Genomic DNA, 20,408 nt, shown 5'->3' with positions numbered 1-20,408 from the left:
TACGTTTTGGTCCGATCCCTGCTACACCTCCTCTTCAGACGAAGAGGAAATCTGCTGTTACAGTTCCAAACTTCTTCCATTTAAGAATGATGCCACTGTGTTCTTGAGGACCTTAAATGCTGCAGAAATGTTTCGGTACCCTTCCCCTGATCTGTGCCTCGACACAATCCTGTCTCGGAGCTCTATGTATTCCTTTGACCTCATGGCTTGGGTTTTGCTCTGACTGTCAACTGTGGGACATTATATAGACAGGTGTGTGCCTTTACAAATTATGTCCAATCAATTGAATTTACCACTCCAATCAAGTTGTAGAAACATCTCAAGGATGATCAATGGAAACAGGATGCACCTGAGCTCAATTTCCAGTCTCATAGCAAATGGTCTGAATACTTATGTAAATGAAGTATTTCTGTTTTTTATTTGTAATAATAACCTGATTTTGCTTTGTCGTTATGGGGTATTGTGTGTAGATTGAGGAGGATTATTATTTTTAATCAATTTTAGAATAATGCTGTAACCTAACAAAAAGGTGAAAAAGTCAAGGGGTCTGAGAACTTGCCAAATGTACTGTACCTATGGTTTGCATAACGGAACATCGCTCTCCTCTGACGTGCTGAACTATGTGCTTTTTAACACGATGGGGAAGCCAGGGAGAGCTCGAAGGAGGAGCAATGGGAGGAGAAAGTGCCAGGATCGTTTTCTAGACTTCCCCCTCCCTCCTTCCCGTCATCCGTCAGGCCTTATCTGAGCTGGGGGGAGGATGAGTGATGTGGTGGAGCTAGAGACTCTCTTGTCTGTTTTCTCTCGCTATCTCCCTCCCCCTACCTCTTTTTCTCAGTACCTCTGTTATTATGCCCTCTGGTCATATTTTCTGTCACACTCAATGAGCACATAGAACTGCTCTCCTCTCTCTCTCTCTCTCTCTCTCTCTGATGTTCAGTCTCTAGGCCGACCCTGCCTAAATGAATGTTTACAATAACACACTCTTGCTCTCTCTCCCTCTCGCTTTTTGGCTCTCTTTCCTGCTCTCTCTCTCTCTCTCTGTCTCTAAAACCAGGAAGCTGTGCAGGGTAGAGTTCCGTCACACTCGGTCTCTCTTTTTTTCTTTCTCTGTCTCTCGCCTCGCGTTCTACTCTTGTCTCTCAACCAGGCAGCCTTTTGCCTCTAGTTCCCCTGTAGTTTCCTTTTTCTCTCTCTTCCCTTTTGAAGAGGGACGTTGGCGGTGGATTTGAGCAGGGAGAGATAAAGCAGTGCTCTAAGGGGGAGACTTTCAGAGAGAGCGGTAGGAAGGGAGGCCGCAAGAGAAGGAGGGTGATGGCGAGCGAAGAGGCAATGGGGGAGAGCCCGGGGGAGCGGTCGGAAGACAGCGGTCACCCTGACACAGCGGTAGGGTTCAAAGGGCGTGTATTTACTGTACTGTACTGTCAGTGTGTGTTGCTGTAGTCAGTTGTTGTGCCTTCTTTCCCATGGGGGGGGGGGGGGGGTGTGTGTGTCCAATATGTGTGTTTCATTTTGTGTCTTGGTACATTCAATTCACAAGTGTCTGTATTTTTGAGTTTCTGGGTCTCTCTTGTTTATGTCAGTTTGCCTTATTGGCAGCTGTCTACTTCCTTTATTGTCTGCTTGCTATTCTTCCCCTCCACATCCACTTCTCATAATGTTTTTAAATTGCTTTCTGTTTTCTGTCTCTAGCTGACTGACAAGGATATTTCTTCTCTTGTCTGGGTCTCCCTCCTCTCCTCTTTGTCCTCCTGGCTTCATTTGTTTTGTCCTCAGTCCGTCTCGTTCTCTCCTCTCTCTCTCTCTCTCTCTCTCTCTCTCTCTCTCTCTCTCTCTCTCTCTCTTTGTCACACGGGCCCAGCTGTGCATCATCTGCCTCTCTCTTCCCTCTCTTCCTGTCCCCCTCGTGCTGTTTCTCTTTGTTTGTGTTGGCTTTCCACTTCCCCTCTCTCTTTCACTCCCCATGCTCCCTCTCTTGCTCATCCTGGCTCCCTCTCTTTCTCTTGCATTCTGTGTTCCCTCTGTCTCCCCTGCCTATCCTAGGATTTTTTATCTTCCTACTCTCGCTCTCCCACTGTCTCTACTAGTCTGGCCGCCTTTCTCTCTATTTATCTGTCTCTCCCTTCATCTCTCTCTCTCTCTCTCTCTCTCTCTCTCTCTCTCTCCCTTCATCTCTCTCTCTCTCTCTCTCTCTCCCTTCATCTCTACCTCTCTCTCTCTCTCCCTTCATCTCTACCTCTCTCTCTCTCTCTCTCTCTCTCTGTCTCTCTCTGTCTCTCTCTCTCATTACTGCAGGGCTGGAGCCACTGAGAGACATACGGGCAGTAAAGCTGCAGGTGTGCGCTCTCGTTCTCTTTTTCGCTCCCACGCCCTGCCTCCCTCTCTCTCCCGCTCTCTCTCCAAGCCCTGGGGATGACATGCTCTTTCTACTTGTTTTCCCTGTCTCTCATCATCTCCTCCGTCTGCCTTCTCATCCAGTTTATATGTGGTAACTGGTTATTCCCTGCTGTTGCGAGTAGGCGAACAGAGAAATGTGACCATGTTCCACTTGATGAGAGGGAACGTTGATTAGGCCAACTAAGTTAGTACAGAAAACCTATTTCAAAAAGCAGCCATTGTACCTGCATGCGCACACACATTTTGTGTATACGTGCCTGTGTGTGTGTGTGTTCACCAGCCATGGCCCCATACATAGTGTGTGTGGGAGATGGTGTGTGTGTGTGTTTATACGCTGTGTAGACTGCCAAGAAGTGGGAGCACAGAGAGAGAAACCGTCTGTTTACCTCATGAGGGGCCCTGTGCTCTAACTGTGTACTGACTGTACTGTCTCCCTCATCAAGACACAGAACACACTCCCTCTGGATGTAACACACACACACACAGTCGCACACACACTCCTGTCAGAGAGACCGTGTACCGTAAAGACAGGTGTAATAAATATCTGTTCTTTATTTGGGACCGGTAACCAGGACACACACACACACTGTCAGTGCCTCTGCTTTGGCGTATTGGTCAAAGTTTTCACCGACGTTTGTGTATGTCTGGTGACCCAAGACGACTTCCCAAGATGGACGACCTGTGAGCTCTGTTACGTCACAATGGAATGGAGTCGCGGCGGAGTGTCAATGGTTCACGGCGGTGTATCTGGGTTCTCTTACCGCCACTGGCTTCACACACACACACACACACACACACATACACATACACACACACACACACACACACACACACACACACACACACACACACACACACACACACACACACACACACACACACACACACAGAAAGCTGACTCACTCACACCAAAATCCCCTCCCTTGGCCTGACTTAAACTCTCCACATCATTGCAGGTCTCCGGAGTGTGTCCACACGCATGACCCATTGCCAGGGTATTGTTATTGTAGAGGGTGTGATCGGTGTACTGACTGGACTCATGCTTCATCCCCTGTTGTGTGTGTGTGTGTGTGTGTGTGTGTGTGTGTGTGTGTGTGTGTGTGTGTGTGTGAAGCCAGTGGCTGTAAGAGAACCCAGATAGACCGCCGTGGGCGAGCGTGGGCGACAGTATCTCGTGCCAGTAGTGTGTGTGTGTGTGACTGTATCTCTGTTCAAATCGTTATCTCGGAGCAGGAAACTCCGGCAGACTGTTTTCCATCGTGAGCTCATGACATTCTAATGCAATCTGACCATGTTCTCTCCTTCTCTTCAGTTCCCTCTCTTCTCTCTCTCCTCCGCTGGTCTTATTGAATTAGCCTCTGTTAGCATATAGCTAATGGCACCACTATCTATTGAATTAGCCTCTGTTAGCGTATAGCTAATGGCACCACTATCTATTGAATTAGCCTCTGTTAGCGTATAGCTAATGGCACCACTATCTATTGAATTAACCTCTGTTAGCGTATAGCTAATGGCACCACGATCTATTGAATTAGCCTCTGTTAGCGTATAGCTAATGGCACTACGATCTATTGAATTAGCCTTTGTTAGCGTATAGCTAATGGCACCACTATCTATTGAATTAGCCTCTGTTAGCGTATAGCTAATGGCACCACTATCTATTGAATTAGCCTCTGTTAGCGTATAGCTTATGGCACCACTATCTTTTGAATTAGCCTCTGTTAGCGTATAGCTAATGGCACCACTATCTATTGAATTAGCCAGCCATTATCTCTATGCACTTATCGGTACTTACTGCGTTGGGGATTCCAACCAGACGGCTATGTATTACACATTGGTGCAGTTGTGTGAAAGTCCTAGTGGGTCTGGGAGCAGCTGGACAACTTGCCGTGTTGACAGTGATATAGGCCTAATTCAATTACCATTTAATTGGAGCTCTGGTGGTGCAGACACTGATCTAAGGTCAGTTTTGTGTTTTCCCCGCTAATGGTCAAGGCCAGGATTTGGACCTAGCTGATCCTAGATCTGTGGCAAAGGGCCACTTTTACCCGCAGTAGCCTCACACACTGACACTTCCTCTTATCGGGGTTACTATCTTTTCCGTTCATCTTCAACCCCCACACTCTATCAAATCATACTTTATTTGTCGCATGCACCGAATACAACAAGTGTAGACCTTACCGTGAAATGCTTACTTACAAGCCCTTAACCAACAGCGCGAGTTAAGAAAATATTTACCAAATAATCAACCTTGGCCTTCCTGAGCGAAGGGCCAGCTCAGCTAACCTGGGTACCGGACTCTTTCTACATTCAACAACACTAGTTGCATCACTGCCTTGCCAGTTGCCACACTGATGTGGCTAGACAACAACAAGCTAAAGCAGAAACAGACTGTCAGCACGGCTCCAGTTCAGACATCCTGTGTAGCAGACTCTTTCTGCGTTCAACAACATTGCCTTGCCAGCACACAAGGCGACACCAAGCTCCTGAAGCAGAAACAGACGGGTTCAGTTCAGGCGTCCTCTAGGCCTATGATGTGGTAGAAGTAGAACACAACAAAGCAGCACAGTCAGGCTCAAACCCCCCAGTCATCTCAACACCCACGGCCTTCTACACTACAGTACAGTGTATCCCTAACCAGGCTAACAGTACAGTGCAGGGAGTGCACCAGCCAGTCTGCAGAGCGAGAGTTTCTCTCGCCTCGCTCTCCTCCTCCATGCTTTACAGACACAGCAGCAAACTTTGTCATCTTTAATTCAGGTCGCGGCGGGCCTGAAGACCTTGCAAGCCTCCCACCCACTCAGTCTGGGCCTGGAGCACCTCCCCAGGGTCCTAGAGTCGCGCTAACTGCTAGCATTAGCCTCTCCTATCATATTAGATGGATGTTGGGACTAGCTAGCCGTTAGCCCAAGGGTTCTAGAGTGGGTTCCCTCGGAACCACAGGCAGGGAGTGCTAAAGGCTAACTTTATGTTAGCCGCTCCTATCATATCAGATGGATGTTGGCGCTAGCTAGACGTTAGCCTCTTCCTGTGATACCAGTTGGATGAGGCGCTAGCTAAACATTGGTCTCTTCCTGTCATATGATCTGGATGAGGCGCTTGCTAACCGTTAACCTCTATTTCTCCTCCTTTCCTGTAATGTGAGCTGACAGCCTAGGCAAGGATGCTCTCCACTCTGCTCTGTTTCTCCTCCCTCTTGTTAAAGAGTAACGGTTAGCTTTTAGTGGCCACGGCACTCAGTCCTGTGCACATTATGAGCTCAGAGGAAGTCAAAGGTCAAAATGGCTCATCCTCCCATACTTATTTGACTGGCCCATTCCAGTAGTTTTGAAGTGTGTCCTTCCATCCTTCCTTGAGGTAATCCCTTATCTCACCTCATTTGCTCACATCGTATATAGACTTGTTTATACTGTATTATTGACTGTATGTTTGTTTTACTCCATGTGTAACTCTGTGTCGTTGTATGTGTCGAACTGCTTTGCTTTATCTTGGCCAGGTCGCAATTGTAAATGAGAACTTGTTCTCAACTTGCCTACCTGGTTAAATAAAGGTGAAATAAATAAAATGAAATAAAAAATCACTAATCACGGCTGTAACACGTTTTGATTGGTGAAAGCAAAGGGTTCACAGCTTTCCCACTCTCAGCCATGTCTATTAGTAGCTAGGTTTCTATCCAAATTGATTTTGTTTTTAATGAGAATATTGTAAAATCTGCATATAGAAAATATTTTCCCACCAGTTGTGTTTCCAGCAAACTGACTTGTTGCAGTTGTCACATGCGCCAAATACAACAGGTATAGATAGACCTTACAGTGAAATGCTTACTTTCAAGCCCATAACCAACAAAGCAGTTTTAAGAAAAATACCTCAAATAAATAAGAAATAAAGTCACAAATAATTAAAGAACAGCAGTAAAATAATAATAGCAAGGCTATATACAGGAGGTACCGGTACAGAGTCAATGTGCGGGGGCACCGGTTAGTCGAGTTAATTGAGGTTATGTATACATGTGGGTAGAGTTATTAAAGTGGCTTATGCATATATAATAACAGAGAGTAGCAGCAGCGTAAGGGGGGGTGGGCAATGCAAGTAGTCTGGGTAGCCATTTGATTAGATGTTCAGTAGTCTTATGGCTGGGGGATTGAAGCTGTTTAGAAGCCTCTTGGTCCGAGACTTGGCGGTCTGGTATCGCTTGCCGTGCGGTAGCAGAGAGAACAGTCTATGACTAGGGTGGCTGAAGTCTTTGACCATTTTTTGGGCCTTCCTCTGACACCGCCTGGTATAGAGGTCCTGGATGGCAGGAAGCTTGTCCCCAGTGATGTACTGGGCCGTCACACTACCCTCTGTAGTGCTTTGCGGTCGGAGGCCGAGCAGTTGTCATACCAGGCAGTGATGCAACCAGTCAGGTTGCCTGGTTGTTGTGTCATGGGCAAACTTAATGATGGTGTTGGAGTCGTGCCTGGCCGTGCAGTCAGTGTGTTTGCATTCAACCGTAGTTTTGCTGTTGCGTTAAATAGCGAACGTGCCTACTCTGGTCTTGGTACGTGTGATCTATCCAACAGCTGGCAGATACCGTGCAGTAGGCTACACAATGAGATTAATGGATAAGCGCAAAAATGTTTTTATTTGTCAAAACGGCAGTCAAACATCAATCATCATGTCACCAGAATAAGACCCTCGGCATTTATTGGAAAGGAGCATCAAGCTCGTACCGTGCACTTTCACCCCCCTGTGGAGTTCACAACATATTTCATCTGTAGCCTAATTTAAACTGCATGGTTTCTCAAGTCGTAGTGGGAGGACCACACAACAAGTCATCGCGTGACTCCAAGTTTACTTCGATATGATGGTTATTTGTCAGTATAAAGGCTTTTCCACCACCATTCCTCGAATAATGCATTTTACCGACACAAAACGATCCCACCATGTCGAACGGACAGATTATTCGTCGGCATTTATAAAATTGTACCGACACTTCCTGTTTCCATCACAGTTGTCGGGGTTCATTTTTTATATTTTTTTATACGCTATGACTTTACTCACAGAAAAGCAGTGGATGGAAACGTGGTTAGTCATTTACTTCAAAGGCAGGACGGAAGGATGCTTTTTTAGTATGTTTGGAACGCGGCCCCCTCTCGTTCTCTCCCTGATAGCAGAGCAACACAGGCAGGAAACAGGAAGGGCCTGAGCTGGTGTGGGACGGATATCCTGTCCCCCTCTAACGTTACTCCTCTACAACCCCAACTATCGTTTCCTTTCTGTTTCTCTACTCCAACTCAATGAGCCTCGGTGTGGTTTTAGCCAGCGGTGTTGTCAGAGGTTCTCTGTCGCTGTGGTCTGGCGGTTGTAATTTGAAGGTGAAAGGGGACTATGTGTTGGCATGGCGATGGGCTGTTTGAGGACGACGACAGCCAGGAGGTGATGTGTTGTTTTTGTATTGTTTACGGTTTTGGGGGGGGGGACAGGGCTGCGATTTCCTATAGCAGTGATTCATTCAGTCTCCCGCTGGTCCCCTGATTGTTTGGCTGGTTTGCTGGCTGACTTTCTCCCTGAGGGAATTGCAGCTTGTGGTAACCACTGTGCCTCTGACTGTACAGTCAAGCTCCAATTTAGAGCTCAGAACATTGGCAATTTAAGGGGGGACTGTGGACCGGAGAGATGTGACGTCTTGAACGTTGTCGCTAGCTATCGTCCACCTGAAATATGTATTTAGCCTGCATTTGAGTTTTCTACAAACCCATGCTAACATTTGTTCTATCCTCTCTTTCCCACTTCCTTCCTCTCCCTCCTTCTGTCTTCTGTTGCTCCCTTTCCTCTCTCTCCCGTCCCCCCATGTTTCACCCCTCATCCTTCCCCTCCCTCTTCCCCCTATCCAGAGTGACCCAGGTGGGCTGTCCGTCTTAGAGCAGCTGGGTCTGGACCAGAGCTCGGACTTCTCAGACACCGCGGTGCAGCAGCGTCTTGATGAGCAGAGGGAGAGGATCCGCAGGGAGATCAGGAAGGAGCTGAAGATCAAGGAGGGGGCTGACAACCTCCGCAGGGCCACCACCGATAAGAGGAATGCCTCCCAGGTAGGCTAGGTTTCCTCCCCTTACACTCGTACTATAAGTCTCCCCCTTCTTACAATGTCATTTAATCGTTTTATAATAGTTTCATTGTGTTTATTGGGTCTCATCAAATAAAGCGTAGGGCGTTACATGTAAGTTAACATAGTGACACAGCGCAACGCGAGGCATTACACATTCACTGACACGCATTGATGTAAAGGGCTACGAGCATTGGAAAGTTGCAATGTAAATGTCATTTGTTGTTGTGTGTTATTCACTAGGTGGATTCCCAACTACGCAGCTCCAACCGCAAGCTGGAAGACCTGCATGCTCAGCTGCAGGAGCTGGACGCTCACATCATGGTCAAGGGAGGAGACGACAACAAGGGTATGTTTTTAGACGATTCCATTCATACTTTTATGTGTCGCCCCCTGCGTAGTCATAGCCGTGCAAGTATGAAAAGGGAGATTTTTTGGTTGTCGTGATAGATTGAACCTCAAGGTATTGCGTTGGTATTGCGATGACAACATGTATCTGACCTTTGACACCCCACCCCAGATGACCCACCCCAGTCCCCGAGGGCGGAGAGCCGCTCGTCAGCAAGCCAGGACCGCATTGCCGCCCTGGAGAGACAGCTCAACATCGAGCTCAAGGTCAAACAGGGAGCCGAGAACATGATTCCAATCTACGCCAACGGATCCACCAAGGTACTGTCCTCTCCAACCAGCCATCTGCTGATTCATCCCCTCTGTACTTACCGCACCTCTTTCCTCCCTCCCCCATCTGCTGATTGTCCTTGTCTCCTGTCACCTCAGGTCTTTTTTCTATGTCCTCCCCACTTAAATGCATGCTTCTCCTTAATCTACAGCGATCTGAAAACACAAACACAGAAACCGGGAAAAGCAACATGGTGGATTCATACCAGGATTTAGCATATGTATACCACATCAGTGCAGATGCAGAAAAGAAAAGAAAGCAATTTAGACTTGAGGTGATTCATCACATCTTCTACTTCCTGACATGTGATCCGGGTCTTCCTGTGTCTTTCTCCTCCTCCTCCAATCAGGACAAGAAGATGCTGCAGACGGCACAGCAGATGCTGCAGGACAGCAAGACCAAGATCGACATCATCCGCATGCAGATCCGCAAGAACGTGCAGGCCACAGAGCACACCGAGGACACACAGGGTAGGACAGTGTATACTTACCTGTCTGTGTGTCCATCTGTCTGGGCGGCCCTCTCTCTGTGTGTCCGTCTGTCTGGGCGGCCCTCTCTCTGTGTGTCCGTCTGTCTGGGCGGCCCTCTCTCTGTGTGTCCGTCTGTCTGGGCGGCCCTCTCTCTGTGTGTCCGTCTGTCTGGGCGGCCCTCTCTCTGTGTGTCCGTCTGTCTGGGCGGCCCTCTCTCTGTGTGTCCGTCTGTCTGGGCGGCCCTCTCTCTGTGTGTCCGTCTGTCTGGGCGGCCCTCTCTCTTTGTGTCCGTCTGTCTGGGCGGCCCTCTCTCTGTGTGTCCGTCTGTCTGGGCGGCCCTCTCTCTGTGTGTCCGTCTGTCTGGGAGGCCCTCTCTCTGTGTGTCCGTCTGTCTGGGCGGCCCTCTCTCTGTGTTTCCGTCTGTCTGGGCGGCCCTCTCTCTGTGTGTCCGTCTGTCTGGGCGGCCCTCTCTCTGTGTGTCCGTCTGTCTGGGCGGCCCTCTCTCTGTGTGTCCGTCTGTCTGGGCGGCCCTCTCTCTGTGTGTCCGTCTGTCTGGGCGGCCCTCTCTCTGTGTGTCCGTCTGTCTGGGCGGCCCTCTCTCTGTGTGTCCGTCTGTCTGGGCGGCCCTCTCTCTGTGTGTCCGTCTGTCTGGGCGGCCCTCTCTCTTTGTGTCCGTCTGTCTGGGCGGCCCTCTCTCTGTGTGTCCGTCTGTCTGGGCGGCCCTCTCTCTGTGTGTCCGTCTGTCTGGGCGGCCCTCTCTCTGTGTGTCCGTCTGTCTGGGAGGCCCTCTCTCTGTGTGTCCGTCTGTCTGGGCGGCCCTCTCTCTGTGTTTCCGTCTGTCTGGGCGGCCCTCTCTCTGTGTGTCCGTCTGTCTGGGCGGCCCTCTCTCTGTGTGTCCGTCTGTCTGGGCGGCCCTCTCTCTGTGTTTCCGTCTGTCTGGGCGGCCCTCTCTCTGTGTGTCCGTCTGTCTGGGCGGCCCTCTCTCTGTGTGTCCGTCTGTCTGGGCGGCCCTCTCTCTGTGTGTCCGTCTGTATGGGCGGCCCTCTCGCTGTACAGGTTTTGTCTGTGAGGCTGGAAGGTTGCCAGCACATTTCACCTTACCTCAATCCGTCAAATGGCAGCTCAGTCAAAAGGCCATCAATACTGCCCAGCTCTAACCTCTCCCCATGTACAGTATAGTCATCTACCTCCCCCTGAGTGTCCGTCCAGACTGAGACGAGGCTAACAGTAAACAGATCAATACTCTACAGCCTCAGGGACTGTCTGGATGCTTCTCTCCTGGAGTGAGGAGGGCAGCCAGACTCATTGACATCCCGCGTGTGTGTCTGTCTCTCGCCCTCTCAAAGCTGTGGGCTCAGTAGAAACTCGAGAGGACACGCATACAAACACTGACTCTCAAAGTACATGCACACGCACGCACACATGCGCACGCACACACACATGGACTCATCGTGCGTTACGAGTTAGCAGGCGATCGATGAATCTCAATTGCAGAAGGGCACGTGAATGGGCCTTTATGGGCCCTCCATCCTCAGGAAACAGCTAATGGGGTCATCTGGAGAAGAGAGGGATTGATGGAGGTCAAGAGAGGTAGATGGAGGGAAAGGAGTAAGGAGGGGAGAGGAACTGAAAGCTATTTGGAGGGACTTTAAGGATCATGTGTTCCTATGGGCAGGCGTTTTCTGGTGTACCCATCTGTACCCAACAGAACTCTGGCTAGTGAGGATAGTGTATTCCCTATGAAATATGTCTTTCAGGCTTTTTCCTCATCGCTGGTCAGAAGCACTTCTTCAACTTTCAAATGTAGACATATGTGACGAGGGATCCTTGTTCAAATGTAGCAGGGTGAATGTGGGGTCGAGGATGGGATTTTCACCCTAAGTGGCTTTAGTGGTTACTTAGCCAACGACTTCCACTACCACACACACACTTGCAGAAACAGACCCCCATCACACACTCACCTAAAGGTAAACACATACTCACATAAAGGTAAATACACACTCCCTCTGTATTTACACAAATGCGCACTCGCGCGCGCACACACACACACACACACACACACACCCCTTACAGTCAGACAGAAGGGTCTCTGGCACCCAGCCGAAGACCGTATTAGGAGATAAAGGAATTCAACCACATACCCACCCACCTTTCTCTTCTGTGTCTATCTCTCTCTTTCTTCACTCTCTCACTTTCTCTCTCTCTCTCTCTCTCTCTCTCTCTCTCATTCAACCACTTACCCACTTCTCTCTTGTCTGCCCCTCTCTACATGACTCTCTCTTTTCCTTCCCCCTCTCTCACCCCATCCACCTCTGTCACTCTCTCCTTCACTCTCTACCTCTGTCCTTCCACCCCCTCCCTCTCGCTCTCTCGGTTTCTCTCTCTTCCTTCCCCCCCTCTCTCTTCCCACCCACCTCTCACACTCTCCTTCGCTCTCTATCTCCATCGCACCCTTCTCTCTCTCTCTCTCTCTCTCTCTCTGTCTGTCTCTTTCTCTCTGTTTCTCTCTCCCCCTCTCCTCCCTCTCACATAAGCACAGTGTACACTCTAAACCTATCCAGAACACCCAAATATTCCAACACACATTGATGAAATGTCTCAACCCCTCTGCTATTCCGCAGTCTGAGTAAAAAGGAAGTGTCATCTTGAGTTTATGTCCCATATTTTCCCCGTCTCTCTTAACACATCACCAGTGACGGGTGAAAGCGGAATGGTAGAAGGACCGCTCCAGTCTAGTCCGTTCACCTGTCAAGTCAGGTCAGATTCGGGGTTGTGACAGAAAGCATAAAGGAGAGTGCCCTAAACTACACTGACCATCTTCCTCTCAGGGATAGTTTTCCTGATAAATAAAACATTCCAGATCATTTTTTTATTTTTTTACCTCAGAGTATATCAGAAACTCCTAGACTATTATTGAAGTTAACCTATGTTAACATCATGCATTAAACGCATACATCTAGGTCTACTCACTCCTTATATGCGCTTTTCACTCATCCCTTCTCTCTCTCTCCCCCCTCCTCCAGGTAACCAGGACGTGTGTGGTGTGGAGCTGCGTATTGAGGAGCTGAGGCACCACTACAGGGTAGAACACGCTGTGGCAGAGGGAGCTAAGAATGTCCTCCGACTACTGGGGGCCAGCAAGGTCCAGGATAAGAAGACCCTGTCAGAGGTACACACCACATGCATGTGTAGACACACACAGAACATGAACACACACCACAGAACTCATTGCGTGCAAACTCACTCTACATGGATGCATATGAATCCATATGTAACCGATGTGAAATGGCTAGCTAGTTAGCGGTGGTGCACGCTAATAGCGTTTCAATCGGGTGACGTCACTCGCTCTGAGACCTTTAAGTAGTTGTTCCCCTTGCCCTGCAAGGGCTTTTGTGGAGCGATGGGTAATGATGCTTCGTGGGAGGCAGTTGTTGATGTGTGCAGAGGGTCCCTGGTTCGCGCCCGGGTATGGGCGAGGGGACGGATGAAAGTTAGACTGTTACATTGATGCTGTTGACCCGGATCACTGGTTTCTGTAGAAAAGGAGGAGGTCAAAAGGGGGGTGAGTGTAACCGATGTGAAATGGCTAGCTAGTTAGCGGTGGTGCGCGCTAATAGCGTTTCAATCAGGTGACGTCACTCGCTCTGAGACCTTGAAGTAGTTGTTGGCTTTTGTGGAGCGATGGGTAACGATGCTTCGTGGGTGGCAGTTGTTGATGTGTGCAGAGGGTCCCTGGTTCGAGCCCAGGTAGGGGTGAAGAGAGGAACGGAAGCTATACTGTTACACATGCATGCGGTACATAATTAGTGTCTGAACACTGAACACACTTACAACCCCATTCTTAGGAAGAAAATTCTGAAATGTTCATCCCTAACTACAACATTTTCAGACAAGATAGAACGGCAAAAGGGGGCGGTATTGCAATCTACTGCAAAGATAGCCTGCAGAGTTCTGTCCTACTATCCAGGTCTGTACCCAAACAATTTGAACTTCTACTTTTAGAAGTGTCTAAAAACAAGTCTCTCACCAATGCCGCCTGCTATAGACCACCCTCTGCTCCCAGCTGTTCCCTGAACACCATATGTGAACTGATTGCCCCCGATCTATCTTCAGAGCTCGTGCTGCTAGGTGACCTAAACTGGAACATGCTTAACACCCCAGCCATCCTACAATCTAAGCTTGATGTTCACACAAATTATCAATGAACCTACCAGGTACCACCCCAAAGCCGTAAACACGGGCACCCTCATAGATATCATCCTAACCAACTTGCCCTCTAAATACACCTCTGCTGTTTTCAACCAAGATCTCAGCGATCACTGCCTCATTGCCTGCATCCGTAATGGGTCAGCGGTCAAACGACCTCCACTCATCACTGTCAAACGCTCCCTGAAACACTTCAGCAAGCAGGCCTTTCTAATCAACCTGGCCGGGGTATCCTGGAAGGATATTGATCTCATCCCGTCAGTAGAGGATGCCTGGTTATTTTTTTTAAAACGCCTTCCTCACCATCTTAATTAAGCATGCCCCATTCAAGAAATGTAGAACCAGGAACAGATATAGCCCTTGGTTCTCTCCAGACCCGACTGCCCTTAACCAACACAAAAACATCCTATGGCGTTCTGCATTAGCAACGAACAGCCCCCGTGCTATGCAACTTTTCAGGGAAGCTAGAAACCAATATACACAAGCAGTTAGAAAAGCCAAGGCTAGCTTTTTCAAGCAGAAATTTGCTTCCTGCAACACAAACTCTAAAAAGTTCTGGGACACTGTAAAGTCCTTGGAGAATAAGAACACCTCCTCCCAGCTGCCCACTGCACTGAAGATAGGACTTTACAGTGTCCCAGAACTTTTTAGAGTTTGTGTTGCAGGAAGAAAATTTCTGCTTGAAAAAGCTAGCCTTGGCTTTTCTAACTGCTTGTGTACACTGTCACCACCGATAAATCCACTATAATTGAGAATTTCAATAAGCATTTTTCTACGGCTGGCCATGCTTTCCACCTGGCTACCCCTACCCCGGTCAACAGCACTGCACCTCCCACAGCAACTCGCCCAAGCCTTCCCCATTTCTCCTTCTCCCAAATCCAGTCAGCTGTTGTTCTGAAAGAGCGGCAAAATCTGGACCCCTACAAATCAGCCGGGCTAGATAATCTGGACCCTTTCTTTCTGAAGTTATCTGCCGAAATTGTTGCCACCCCTATTACTAGCCTGTTCAACCTCTCTTTCGTGTCGTCTCAGATTCCCAAAGATTGGAAAGAAGCTGCGGCCATCCCCTTCTTCAAAGGGGGAGGACACTCTTGACCCAAACTGCTACAGACCTATATCTATCCTACCCTGCCTTTCTAAGGTCTTTGAAAGCCAAGTCAACAAACAGATTACCGACCATTTCAAATCACACCATACCTTCTCCGCTATGCAATCTGGTTTCAGAGCTGGTCATGGGTGCACCTCAGCCACGCTCAAGGTCCTAAACGATATCTTAACTGCCATCGATAAGAAACAATACTGTGCAGCCGTATTCATTGACCTGGCCAAGGCTTTCAACACTGTCAATCACCACATCCTCATCGGCAGACTCGACAGCCTTGGTTTCTCAAATGATTGCCAACTACTTCTCTGATAGAGTTCAGTGTGTCAAATCGGAGGGTCTGTTGTCTGGGCCTCTCTATGGGGGTGCCACAGGGTTCAATTCTTGGACCGACTCTCTTCTCTGTATACATCAATGATGTCGCTCTTGCTGCTGGTGAGTCTGATTCACCTCTACGCAGACGACACCATTCTGTATACTTCTGGCCCTTCTTTGGACACTGTGTTAACAACCCTCCCGGCGAGCTTCAATGCCATACAACTCTCCTTCCGTGGCCTCCAATTGCTCTTAAATGCTAGTAAAACTAAATGCATGCTCTTCAACCGATCGCTGCCTCCACCTGCCCGCCTGTCCAACATCACTACTCTGGACGGCTCTGACTTAGAATATGTGGACAACTACAAATACCTAGGTGTCTGGTTAGACTGTAAACTCTCCTTCCAGACTCACATCAAACATATCCAATCCAAAGTTAAATCTAGAATTGGCTTCCTATTTCGCAACAAAGCATCCTTCACTCATGCTGCCAAACATACCCTTGTAAAACTGACCATCCTACCAATCCTCGACTTCGGGCGATGTCACTTACAAAATAGCCTCCAATACCCTACTCAATAAATTGGATGCAGTCTATCACAGTGCCATCCGTTTTGTTACCAAAGCCCCATATACTACCCACCACTGCGACCTGTACGCTCTCGTTGGCTGGCCCTCGCTTCATACTCGTCGCCAAACCCACTGGCTCCAGGTCATCTACAAGACCCTGCTAGGTAAAGTCCCCCCTTATCTCAGCTCGCTGGTCACCATAGCAGCACCCACCTGTAGCACGCGCTCCAGCAGGTATGTCTCTCTGGTCACCCCCAAAACCAATTCTTCCTTTGGCCGCATCTCCTTCCAGTTCTCTGCTGCCAATGACTGGAACAAACTACAAAAATCTCTGAAACTGGAAACACTTATCTCCCTCACTAGCTTTAAGCACCAGCTGCCAGAGCAGCTCACAGATTACTGCACCTGTACATAGCCCATCTATAATTTAGCCCAAACAACTACCTCTTTCCCTACTTTATTTATTTTGCTCCTTTGCACCCCATTATTTCTATCTATCTCTACTTTGCACATTCTTCCACTGCAAATCAACCATTCCAGTGTTTTACTTGATATATTGTATTTACTTTGCCACCATGGCCTTTTTTTTGCCTTTACCTCCCTTATCTCACCTCACTTTCTCACATTGTATATAGACTTATTTTTCTACTGTATTATTGACTGAATGTTTGTTTTACTCCATGTGTAACTCTGTGTTGTTGTATGTGTCAAACTGCTTTGCTTTATCTTGGCCAGGTCGCAATTGTAAATGTGAACTTGTTCTCAACTTGCCTACCTGGTTAAATAAAGGTGAAATAAAATAAATAAATAAATAATCCAGGGTTGTGTTCATTGGGTACAAACAGGTGAAAATGTGTCCGTGCAGAATCTGAAAATACACCTTCTTTTGAAGTTCATTGAAACTTTTTCATGCCTACCGAGCTCATACCTGGTTTGGTCTTTAGGGTCTCAGCCCTATCCTTCCAAATCCCTGAATCTCTCTACCTCCAGGCCCAGTGTCATTTGTAAACCCACACTTCTATACAGTGCACACACTTCCTGGTCTATTTTCGAGCATCTCACCCCACTTCCGCCCCCTCTCATCTCCTCCAGGCCCAGTGTCGTCTGAGCGAGGCGTCCCAGCGGTTGGACCTCCTGAGGGACTCTCTGGACCAGCGTCTGGCCGACCTGCCGGAGGACCACCCCAAGGCCTGCCTCATCAAGGAGGAACTAGTCCTGGCCTCCTCCCCGGCCTTCAGCTCCCGCCACAGTGCCCCCTACCTTCACAACCAGTACAGCACCCTCAGCAAGCCCTCCCCGCTCACTGGTGAGAGACACTGGTCTAAACGTTTCAATAGGATAGGACTGCACACAACACTCAATAGTATCCGTCACATTCAACCGTCTACGAATATAATATACCATTTAGCAGATGCTTTTGTCCAAAGTGACTTACAGTCATGCGTGCATACATTTGACATACTGTACATTCACACTCGTTCTGTTTCGCTGGCTTCATGCCCTGGCTTATGGATTCTTCTTGATGGTGGACTATTGACAGTGGTTTCATAGCGGTTAGCTTCACCATGGCATTTCAAACTAAACATGGACAGGAGCCTCTTTACGTCACGCGGTGAAGCGCTTGCTTTAGGTCCAGATAGTGGCGTCTCGGGAGCATGCTTACTCTCTTTCTCTGCCCCCCGGTGTCTTCAGGTACTCTCCAGGTGCAGCTGCTGGGCTGTGTGGGGGTGTTGGAGGTGGTCCCGGGGCGCAGTAAGGGCACGGCGGTCATGCTGCCCTGCTACAGCCCCGGGGAGGGACGCTCCTTCATGAACCGCAGCAGCAAGAGCAACCTGTACGGACGCAGCGGGAGCGTCAGCGGCAAGACTCCCAGCAAGACCGATGAACTCTCCTGTGAGTGGCTCGGGTAGAGTGTGTGTGTCAAATGAACCATACCGTTACCATGAATTTGGCTGTTAAATGGATATTTGTGTAAAGATGTGTTTGTGTAGTGTGTGTAATAAGTGTGTGTGTGTGTGTGTGTGTGTGTGTGTGTGTGTGTGTGTGTGTGTGTGTTTGTAGCGGAGGTGAGTGCGGTGCTGAAGATGGATAACTCAGTGGTGGGTCAGACAGCCTGGAAGAGTGTAGGGGAGCAGGCCTGGGATCAGACCTTTACTGTGGAGCTGGAGAGGGTGAGCGGTCTCACACACACATACACACACACAGACAATATTATCATTAAAATATACTTACACAAGTACAAATGTCCTCTCTCTCTCTCTCTCTCTCACTCACACACACACACACACACACACACACACACACACACACACACACACACACACACACACACACACACACGCACGCACTCACTCACTCATACACTCACAAAATAAACAAGTCTTCACACACACTCTCTCTCACACACACACACACTCACACACACACACACACACACACACACACAAAGGGACCAAACCTCTTCACACAGTCTTGCTCCTACACTAGTCAGCTCTTTGAAGAGGTATCATGTGTCTGTGTGTATCTTAGTTGGAACCTGTTACGTGTGTGTGTTCCAGTCCAGGGAGATGGAGATAGCAGTGTACTGGAGGGACTACCGCTCGCTGTGCGCTCTCAAGTACCTGAAGCTGGAGGACTTCCTGGACAACCAGAAACACAGAGTTCAGCTGGAGCTGGAGCCTCAGGGACTGCTTCTGGCTGAGGTAGGTTTCAACACACACACACACACACACACACGCGGTAAACTTGACACCATTAAAGAAGTATCAAAACTGTGTTTGGTAAATGAGTTGATCGATCCATTATATAGAGAGCAGTTGTGACGTGTGTGATTTGTTCAGGTGATATTCTTCAACCCGGTGATTGAGAGAGTCCCACGCCTTCAGAGACAGAAGAAGGTCTTCTCCAAACAGCACGGTGAGAAAGGGCAGGGAGAAATCCAGAACCTACTGGTACAGTGGATATCTTACTACAGTATTTCCCACAGAGCTAGAATGAGATTGTATTTCTATGGCGTTTTTATTATGATGATAACGGAAGGGTTGACCTCACCACAGCACCTCCTTGTGGTCATAACAGATTTAACCGCATGGTGTCTTTTGAAAATGGGTGTGTTTGCTGCTGTGTCCAGCTGGATTTATATATTGTGTGTGTGTGTGTGTGTGTTTGAACTGTTCCGGTGTGTGTTTGCAGGCAAGGCTTTCCTGAGAGCTCGTCAGATGAATGTTGACATCGGGACCTGGGTCCGACTCTTGAGGAACGCTATCCCCACCGTCAACAACACCGGAACCTACAGCCCCAATGCACACAACCTCAACTCTGGGTATTACACACACACACACACACACACACACACACACACACACGACTTGGTGCGTGGCCCACGCAAGCAACTTGTACCCAAGTATCTACTCCTCAAATTCATCCCTGTAAGTTGTTGAATGAACTCCACGTAGCATGCTGTGCACTCTGGACCCTGTCGCTAACCACCCTTGTCTGTATGTGTGTGTGTTTGCACGTGTTTACAGGGAGATCTCAGTGGAGAAACTAAATCTGGACAGTGACTCTCCAGTCAGGCATGATTACAGGAGAGACTCTGATAATAACACCCCGGTGAGAGAGGGACAGGAAGACGAGAAACCCAATAAGAGAATAGCAAAATACAACATGAGAGGAACCTCACACACTCACCCACTTCATTTACCTCTCTCTCTCTCACTCCTGGCTTTGCTTCCTCCCTCCATCTCTCTGTCCTCTTCCTCCCCCCGTCTCTCTGTCCTCTTCCTCCCCCCGTCTCTCTGTCCTCTTCCTCCCTCCGTCGCTCTGTCCTCTTCCTCCCTCCATCTCTCTGTCCTCTTCTTCTCCCTCTGCTCTCTTTTTCTCAGGAGCGGTTGCCAGTGATTGAGCCCTTCTCTCCCCCAGACCTCACCCCTGATCGCCCTGCCCAAACCCCCCCTCTGAGCAGGTGTGCACCCACACTCGTTCCCGCGGACGCGGTCATTATGCAGACACACGAATGGTCATATACGTACACCTACGCACACGAGGGTTTCACACACACACAACAATGTTATATTGGCGGCCGCCAGTGACCATGTGCCTTCCAGGCACCTCCGTTAACCTATGAACTGTTGAAATGCAGTACACACTTCTGGCCATGCTGGACCAGTCACTGTGTTTACTGTGGAGATATGATTTATTGTGGTAATGTGTCTCTCTCTCTACAGTGAACATAAGAAGCTCCTGTGCCTCCAGGACTTCAGGCTGATCGCCGTGCTGGGCCGGGGACACTTTGGAAAGGTACGCGTTTCTAACCTCCCTTTGGCCTTCCAAGTCCAAATAAACACTTTGATTTAGTCTGAAATGTGACCCTTGAACCCTGTCTGTTTTACCTGTCCTCTCTCTTAGGTGCTGCTGTCAGAGTATAAGAAGACAGGAAGTATATACGCCATCAAGGCCCTGAAGAAAGGAGATATTGTTGCACGGGACGAGGTGGAGAGGTACATTTACAAACTTGACTTGTTTTTACATGACTGCAACAATTTGTCATCACACAAGGCTTGAAGTTGAACTCTGAATGCACAG

At 48.7% G+C, this 20,408-nt stretch overlaps 1 protein-coding gene across 3 annotated transcripts in view; it reads left to right on the top strand.

Moving 5' to 3' along the window:
- The window catches only part of LOC110485853 (serine/threonine-protein kinase N1), a 63,853-nt gene that overhangs the window by 38,420 nt on the left and 5,025 nt on the right, over positions 1-20,408 (top strand). Inside the window, exons 1-16 of one of the 3 annotated variants that reach the window (XM_036940518.2) lie at positions 736-1,386; positions 8,274-8,468; positions 8,726-8,831; positions 9,003-9,151; positions 9,511-9,631; positions 12,655-12,800; positions 16,917-17,130; positions 17,517-17,717; positions 17,886-17,995; positions 18,383-18,526; positions 18,665-18,740; positions 19,017-19,146; positions 19,352-19,436; positions 19,709-19,788; positions 20,051-20,123; positions 20,232-20,323. In XM_036940518.2, coding sequence (XP_036796413.2) covers positions 1,315-1,386; positions 8,274-8,468; positions 8,726-8,831; positions 9,003-9,151; positions 9,511-9,631; positions 12,655-12,800; positions 16,917-17,130; positions 17,517-17,717; positions 17,886-17,995; positions 18,383-18,526; positions 18,665-18,740; positions 19,017-19,146; positions 19,352-19,436; positions 19,709-19,788; positions 20,051-20,123; positions 20,232-20,323 — 1,994 coding nt within the window. In that variant the 5' untranslated portion in view covers positions 736-1,314. Of the gene's footprint in view, positions 1-735; positions 1,387-7,545; positions 7,816-8,273; positions 8,469-8,725; positions 8,832-9,002; positions 9,152-9,510; positions 9,632-12,654; positions 12,801-16,916; positions 17,131-17,516; positions 17,718-17,885; positions 17,996-18,382; positions 18,527-18,664; positions 18,741-19,016; positions 19,147-19,351; positions 19,437-19,708; positions 19,789-20,050; positions 20,124-20,231; positions 20,324-20,408 lie in introns of those variants that run through there. The other 2 variants (XM_036940520.2, XM_036940521.2) reach the window with 2 other exon arrangements.

This window comes from Oncorhynchus mykiss, chromosome 13 (genome assembly GCF_057628025.1).
Source record: "Oncorhynchus mykiss isolate SJ-2025 chromosome 13, ASM5762802v1, whole genome shotgun sequence".
Classification (NCBI taxonomy): Eukaryota; Metazoa; Chordata; class Actinopteri; order Salmoniformes; family Salmonidae; genus Oncorhynchus; species Oncorhynchus mykiss.
Note: the sequence above shows the minus strand (reverse complement) of the source record. Positions and strands in the feature narration are given on the sequence as shown.